This window comes from Camellia sinensis, chromosome 2, assembly GCF_055761805.1.
Source record: "Camellia sinensis isolate YWXY chromosome 2, ASM5576180v1, whole genome shotgun sequence".
Lineage (NCBI taxonomy): Eukaryota > Viridiplantae > Streptophyta > Magnoliopsida > Ericales > Theaceae > Camellia > Camellia sinensis.
The window spans coordinates 169,953,512-169,962,294 of NC_138962.1; the positions used below are offsets into that span (position 1 = coordinate 169,953,512).

At 36.8% G+C, this 8,783-nt stretch overlaps 1 protein-coding gene across 1 annotated transcript; it reads left to right on the forward strand.

Moving 5' to 3' along the window:
- Positions 1-5,809: 5,809 nt before the first annotated feature.
- LOC114268167 (uncharacterized) lies at positions 5,810-8,006 on the forward strand. The gene has a single exon (XM_028209284.2). The coding sequence runs from the start codon at positions 6,606-6,608 to the stop codon at positions 7,773-7,775; it is 1,170 nt and encodes a 389-aa protein (XP_028065085.2). The 5' UTR covers positions 5,810-6,605; the 3' UTR covers positions 7,776-8,006.
- Positions 8,007-8,783: the final 777 nt, after the last annotated feature.

The following is an 8,783-nucleotide window of genomic DNA, read 5'->3' on the forward strand; positions in this document are numbered from 1 at the left end:
ACTTTACCAGTCCTTAGGGTTTCACTTATTGGCAGCTTAGTAAAGAAGACTATGTCAAAATAGTGTGCCTCATTTACTCCAAATGGCTTTTCAGACGCATTTATGGTCACTGTTCACTTTCCTAATTTTGCCTTCACACATTGGTGATAACTCGACGAGATAACCCCATATCGGTGCATCCAAGCTCTACCATGTATCATGTGGTAATTTGTGTCTGCTTCAATCACATTTAACTTAGTTGCAGAACGGATCTCGCCAACTGCTAAGTCCACTACAACATGGCCCTTAGTAACTTTTTTCTCACCACCAAAGCCCGTCACGATAATAGATTGGCAGACCATCCTGGATTCTAGGATACCAGCTTTCGTAAAGGTATCGGTAGTGCCGATGTTTATGGAAGACCCACCATCAAGGAAAGCACGCTTGAACTCTACATCATGAATGTAAGCTGTAACAAAAAGAGGACGATTATGAGGGAATGGATATGCTCCTTCTGCTTCTGAAAAAGTAATGGCCCCATAGTCTTCCTAGATACACTGAGGCACATAATCTTTAGCCTCAGCAACTTCAGTATGATGCACTTTAGAGATGTTGATAAGGGCTTTTGTTGCTTCCAACCTAGTGACTTGACTCAGCCCTAACTGGTCAAAGAAGGTAGGAAACTTAACAGAGTTTTATAAGGCCTAAGCATAAGTATCCTCTGCGAGTTTTGCCTCTACAAGTACATTTTTAAGTAGCTAAGTTTTCCTTGTTTCATGGTGAGGAAAACCAATCAACAATTGAACACATAGGGAGGCTTACTTTGCAATATGGAGGAGTAGTGTAAGGTCTTGGTGTCCCACATCGGGGATGGAGAAGAAGTTCCTGTGTTATAAAAATAAAAACCTAGACCCTTATATAGCATCGAGGCCTTTTCTCGGGTGGTGAGATCCCTAGCAGAACTCTCCAGTTAAGCGTGCTTAGGCTAGAGTAGTTCAGGGATGGGTGACCCATTAGGAAGAACAAATCTGTGCGAGCGTGGCCCAAAGAGGACAATATCAATGACGTGTGAATGGCTAGAGCGTTACAAATGGTATTATAGCATACTTTCCAAAGTACTGAGTGTAGACCCTTGGTATCTCTTGGTGCATGTGGACAAGCTTGTGAGTTGGCAGGCTACTGCACGGGGATGTGCAACCCTAAGGAGATGGATTGTAAGGTCCCGGTATCTTACATCGAGCATGGAGGAGGAGTTCCTGGGCTATAAAAGTAAAAACCTAGACCCTTATATAGTATCGAGGCCTTTTCCCAGGTGGTGGGATCCCTAACAAAACTCCTCAGTTAAGCGTGCTTAGGTTGGAGTAGTTTTAGGGAAAGAACAAATCCATCCGGGCGTGGCCCAAAGCGAATAATATTGATGACGTGTGAAGGGTACCCCAACCCTTCACATGTCATCACCCTTCATACGTCATCGATATTGTCTGCATTGGGCCACACCCGCATGGATTTGTTTTTCCCAGTGGGTCACCCATCCTAGAACTACTCCAGCCTAAGCACGCTTAACTAGGGAGTTCTATTAGGGATCTCACCACCCGACAAAAGGCCTCGATACTATATAAGGGTCCAGGTTTTTACTTTTACATCCTAGGAACTCCTCATCCATTCCCGATGTAGGACATCGGGACCTTACAATCCACCCCCTTTAGAGCTGCACGTCCCCATGCAGTAGCCTGCCAGCTCACGAGCCCGCTCACATGCATCGAGAGATGCCAGGGGCCCACACTCGATACTCTAAAGAGTTGGCTCTGATACCATTTATAATGCCTCAACCCTTCACATGTCATCAATATTGTCTGCTTTGGGCATGCCTGCACAGATTTGTTCTTCCTAGTGGTTCACCCATCCCAAAACTGCTCCAACCTAAGCACGCTTAACTGGAGAGTTCTGCTAAGGATTTCACCACCTGGGAAAAGGCCTCGATGCTATATAAGGGTACAAGTTTTTACTTTTATAACCTAGGAACTCCCTCTCCATTCCCGATTTGGGACACCGGGACCTTACACTGCTTCTCCACATTGTAAAGTAAACCTCCCTATGTGTTCAGTTGTTGATTGATTTTCCTCACCATGAAACAAAGAAAACTCAGGCACTCTATTATTTCTAAGAAAAGGCTCCCCATCTACCCACTATAGATATGGCTTCCTATATCTAGGCCTTTCAAGCCTTCTCATCCCTGGACCACAAAGGTCTTGAACAATTTGGATAATTTGTTCCCTTTGATCAACATGGTTAAAAGCATTTTGCCCCTATATACCCATTATTATTTTCAAAAGGCTCGTACCTGTTGACATGTAAAGGAGGTGTTAGACCTCTTGGCCTTGGGCCATTACTAAATGGTTCATGATACATGTCAAGTCTATGCACTTCAGGATATGCACCCATATCTCCAAAATTACTGATTCTTTGATTTCCATAACCCACATTAGGAACTTCTCTATACCCAACATTTTCCAACCCTTGATTATAATTTTCAAAAACCACTTTAGTTCTTGGCCTCATATTAGGATAACTATTAAATTCTATGTTAAACAATTTTTTGTTTTTTATCTCTTTTTGGCCAATATAGTGGGTTAGAAGGAAAAAAAAAAAACATTTGACCCAGGTTGCCCCTCTAGGCTAGTTTCCTTAAATTTTAACATTTGGGATTTGGAATACCTCATGCATTCTTTCTTCAGCAGTTGGGTTCCTATAAAAGAACATTGGCTCACCAACAGATTGATGTGGCATACCAATTGGTGGTAGCATGTGTGCACTCCCTGCCTTTAAAGACACCTTTTATGCCTTTATTTCTCTCTGACTTGTATGCTCCATCGATGGAGCTTTCAACACACTCTGGTTCTCCTCGAGTGACTGGTTTGCCATTGCATCACTTATTTGAGCCACCAGGACTCCTGTGGAAATTCTGGCATAGCCGCTTGTCTGGCCTTATGTACTCACTGCTTGGCCACTTCTTTGGCCTTTTTGGGCCACTACCTAGCCTGCATGCTAAGCAACACCATCATCAGCAATGACCAAGTCCTAGTCCACCTCTTTTTTTCAAACTCAGCAGGTCTCTTTTCAGCATGCTTATCAACCTGTTTCTTTGTCCTCACCATTTTTTGATCCAAATTATGCAAGATGTCCCACCAGGCGTACCAAAAATTGTTAGTAAGAATTATGCTAGGGCTAGATCGACAACAACCAAGCAATAATCTTAAACTAGAAAATTAAACAAGAACAATCAAACAATTGTGGCATTGGTTTGAATGCCTCAAAATGATGAGGACTTCTTTGGATCAACTGATGTAACAAAGTAAACAAGAAGAAAACAAACTACCTTATATCAACTGAAAGTTACAAAGTAAACAAAGCAAACAACAAGTAATTCCAAGATGAAATTACTAAAGTTCACAACAGCTTACACGGATCCGAATTATAGAATAAACTACTCCTAAACTAAGAAAGCTACTCCTAGATTATGCTAAGTCTAAAACTAAGTTGTTATGTTGTTGATGATGATGTCCCCTCATTCAGCAAATTTTTTACCTTTATACTTCTTTTTCCCCACGCCCCTACGATCTCCTCAATCTACAACTACTGTTGTGTAATTGCTGCAACTGCTTCTTGACTTCTAGGCTATCAGACTTCTCCAATCCTTCACTTCTGTCTGCCGAAACACCTCTCTTTCATGCTGCCACATGTCCCTCAGTACTTCGGACCTTCCATCGACAGAGAAAAACTTTCATCCTGTACATGCCCTTTTTTGCAAGTCACCTACTAAGTTCATGACCTAGCCTAATTACTGTCCCATTATCCGAGTCATCCAATGCATGTGATCAACACCTCTAATGCCACTAGTCCCTTTTTCACAACTGTTGAACACTCGCTTGATTTTGCCACATGTCGTATCCCAACTGGTCCATCTGTCGACAGGAACCAAAAAAAATGGGTGCAAACAGGGAGAGCATATAATGGCGTTAAAAAGAAAATTAGAGAAAGAAATAATGGTAATTTAGATTTTTTATAATTTTTGTTATGTCCGACCGAAATTGCACTTTGGTATAAAGTTCAGAGAGTTTAAGTGTCACAAAAAAAATTATAAGCGGGTTCCGTATTTTTTAGGTAAACCATATGGAGTTAAACTGTAATTTGCTCTTATTTTTTTTATTATTAGGTACAAATATTGATCACATTTCTGATATTATTTTCTTGTTATTAGACACAGATATGAATCATACAAGAGTATTAATTAATATGAAACGTACTATTTTTATGTATAATAATAATAATAATAATAATAATAATAATAAATCGTTTATCTGTAACATAATGAAGAACGTGATACACTATCGTTGAAGGTCGCACATTTGAAGTAGAGTATGAGAAACAAGTCTCAGTTAAAATATTGAGAAGTCTTCCATTTATTTTTGTAGCAATGCTATATATTATGAAAAAAAAATTTATAAAAATAATCATGAAAGTTTCGTAACCCTTGAATTACACTTAGAATAAAGCACCACACACTAATCAAGGTAATCCAAGGATCATAAATTTTTCATGATCATTTTCATGATAAAATTTTCATGATTCCTAACTTTTTCCTTATTTTTGACTAGTGATGAGGGTGCATGCATATATAATATTTGGTTAACTAAGTTGCCGTATGAGAATTTAGTTATTTTAGTTAATTTTTTAATTTTTTTAATTATTTTATGGAATAAAATATATATATTTAGGATGATTTATAAAAGAAAAAAATTTATAATTGAATAGATGATTGTAAGAAAATAAATAGTAAATGTAATATTTTATTTTATTAATTTTTTTTATTTTTATTAATTATTTTAGCCAAAATTCAAGTTCCCAAACTGTCATGGGATATGATTCCCTATTTGCCAAAGGTCAAATTCACTTCTTCTTCTTCTTCTTCTTCTTCTTTTTTTTTGATAATTAAATGTTCAAGCCAGTATGTACGCACCTCAATTATATACCGAAACCTTAAAATTAATGGCTGAACAAATCCATAATATAGTCCTTTATGGTTACTCAAACTCAAGAGAAAAGTATCTTAACAAATAACTGTCTAATGATAATAAAAATAAAAATAAAAAGTAAAAAATCCATTCGATGTTTTTTGGAAAATATGTTTTTTGTATTTTTCTGACATTTAGTATAGCAAAGACAAAGCCAACGGAATTTTTTTTTTTTTTTTTTTTTGGTAGTCAATCAAAAACAGCCTTAATTGAGGCTCTGCTTATTTCCTCATAAAATATTTTATACTTGAAAATATTTTTTCTATGTAAATTGATTTTGTAGTAGTCTCAGAATATAGCCACATAATACTCCATGATAGTAAGGTTGATAGAGAAGGTAAGATATTATGATTTTATATCAGATAATTAAAAAATATAAAATGACATAATAAAAATTAATTAATAAAAAAATATGATTACGGAATATTTCGAAAGTACCTAATAATTTCCCCGGTATACGTGAAACAAAAACGTTTCCACGTATATATTTGGTAGAAGCCTACGAAGAACCACACTGTCAACTTTAGAAAAATCAATGTGCGAAAAAAATTAAACTAAAAGTCAACTTCCTAAAAATTAATTTATGGAATTTTTAATGACATTTTGGGAGATTATGCCCAAATATATTTTTACTAAATTACTGTTTTACTTATTTTTTTCAACCAAACAATAAAAAATGTATAAAATATTTTTGTAAAAATTATTATATGTCAAAACAAACAAAACCTAAGTGAAAAATATTTTCCACATTTAAAAGATAAAAAAATTATTTTATGAATTAAAATCTTATCAATACCACTATAACATCAGTGTCGCGAACATTAACACAACCATTAGTAAATTAGTTTCAATGACACGATCAAAAAATGATTTTTTTCATAATAAAAATAAAAAAATAAAAACTTTCTGTAAAAAAAATGTTTTTTGTTAAAATAAACAGGGTGAAAGTCATGAGCAAGGATCCTCTAGAGTGATTTTTCCCTAAAATTTCTTAAAGTGCTACATTGTGTGGTTGAGATTTACTGGCAAGTCACATCAATTTTTCTGATGTGACTTGCCAGTAAATTTCAACCACACAATATAGCACTCTAGGAAACTTTAGGAAAATTTCGCTCTAGAAGATCCTTGGTAGAAAGTCATAACCACTAAGTGAAGAAATGATGGAGAAATAACCTATACCACAATTTTTGCTAAGGGCTCGTTTGGGAACAGGTTAATTTAGTAACTTTTGGTTATTTGACTAAAAAAGTAAATAAAAAAAATTTATATGTTTGGGATGACTTTTTGGCTAATTACAAAATGATATGTAAAAAGTAGAGAGAAAAGAGAATTTTTGATTTTTTTGTATGAATTGTTACCTTTTTTACTAAAAGAGTAACTTTTTGATTTTTTGACTAAAAAAGTAAGTCATACGTGTGAGGGATCAGGAATCTTCCTTCCATGCTAACCATTTGACATATCTCTAATCCTCAACTTGCTTGCTTGCTTACACATACATAACTAGTTTCAAGATCACACACACAAACACCTAGTTAGAGAGAGAGAGAGAGAGAGATGGATTTCAAGCATTTCAGCCACCCCCACAACCTGAGTTTCCACCAAATTCCTCAAGGCACCGACGCCCACTGCTTCGGCTGCAACTTCCCTGCGGTCAGCACCGCGTTCATGTGCTGGCAATGCCAATTCTTCCTCCACCACCAATGCTTCCTCGCAACTCGCTCTCTCAACCACCCTACTCACCCACCTCACCCTCTCTCCCTCCTCCCTTCTCCCACCTACCCCTGCGGTTCCTTCTTCTGCAATTCCTGCAATCTCCCCGGCACCGCCTTTTCCTACAGTTGTGCCCATTGCGAGTTCGACCTCCATCTCCACTGTGCTTCCCTTCCTCAACCCACCACCACCACAACACATATTCCTAACCAATATGCTTACACTCCTCAAATTTCAACTACCCATCAATCTCTTCACATCAATAATAGTCCTAGTCCAATAATGGGTCCAACTCCAAGTCATAAAAAAACCCCACCACCACAACCTCAAGGAGTGAAGCATTTCACCCACAATCATCCTTTAAATCTCACCGATGTCCGAGAAGTGGATCTTATTACTTGCTCTGGGTGTGAAAAGAAACTTTCGGGATTAGTTTACAGTTGTTCCCAGTCCAATAATTGCAAATTCTATCTCCACCAGCAATGCTTCGGATTGCCACCGGAGATCAACCACGAGTCTCATCCAAACCACTCTCTCACCCTTCTCTGCTCTCCACCTTACAAACAAGACAATGCGTTCACTTGCAATGCCTGTCTCTCGAACGGGTCTGCTTTTAGCTACCACTGCTCGGCTTGCAATTTCGACCTTCACGTCGATTGTGCTTTCTTGCCGGAGACTGTGAGAAATGGGAATCACAATCACCCGCTGACTCTCTTCTATTCGTTTCCATACAATAAGACTGGGTACAAAGAAGGTGAGGTGATCTTTGGCTGTGATGTATGTGCTAAGAGTGTCGACATTGATTACTGGTTCTATTATTGTACACAATGTGACTATGGTACACATTTGGAGTGTGTGAATGCGAAAGCACCCCCGAAAGAAGAGTTATCGGAAGATTTGTTAGCTGCAGCTTTGATCGAGATGCAAAGGCTTGAACTTCAATCGACATTGAATGCTATCAACAATGCAGCCCGGCTCAATCGGTTGAGGGTGGAGGCTGGGGCAGGAATTTAACATTTACAAAGGCGTTTCCAATCAAACTATCAAAATTGAAGGGATTTTTGAGCTTATCCAAAATCAAACTATCTATGATCAACATGGGATGAAGATTGGTTGACTGAATTTCTGGAGTTTGTTTTTCTGTTTAGAATTATGTTTGTGTTTGGTGTATTTTGTTGAGTTTGTGATGTGTTTGATTTGACTGTTTCAAGTTTGGGCATTTAAATGAAGTTTCATTTGAAAACACCAATGGCTTAATTTGCTCATTTTGACAAAGGATAGTTTCTATATGGTATTATTACATTCAGAAAATAAAAATAAAAATTTTGAATAAAAGAAAACAAGACAATGGTTTGAACTCTTTGTTAATGCAAATAGCAAAACCATTGCCTCCATTTGGCTATTCATTCTCCAGTAATAAGGGTACGCTATATTGACCTCTTCAGAAGTTTAAAAACAAAAATAGGGTAACTTACACCTATACCTCATGAGATTTGGATTTAATACATATCATTCGTGACATTTGGAAAATTATAAATCTCAGGGGTGACAATATAATTTACCCAAAAAAATATAACAAATTCTACAAATTTATTATAGTTATACCAACTTTCCTTTTAGTGCCTCGAGGGGCAAAAACTAATACAGGATGTGTGAAGACCCAAACATAAATAAGTAGAACATATATTTCAATATAAAAGAGACGACAATATATATATATATATATTTTAACTATATAACTAAAGGAATTACTAACGAAAAGTAGAGCAAGTGTAATGAGAATAAAAACTTGAGCAAATTTCACTTTACCTCCTTATAGTTTGGTCCATGTGCAGATCACCTTTCTATCATTTGAAAATAATCACATAACATCTATGTGGTTTATGAACAGAAATGCATCGTCACATTTTTCATCCAAACTAACTAGAGGTGAAACTCATATGCCATTGTTGTGAGTAGGTGTGATTACAATAAATTTTTTAGGCAAAACACCCCGTACTTTTTAAATTTACAAATATATCA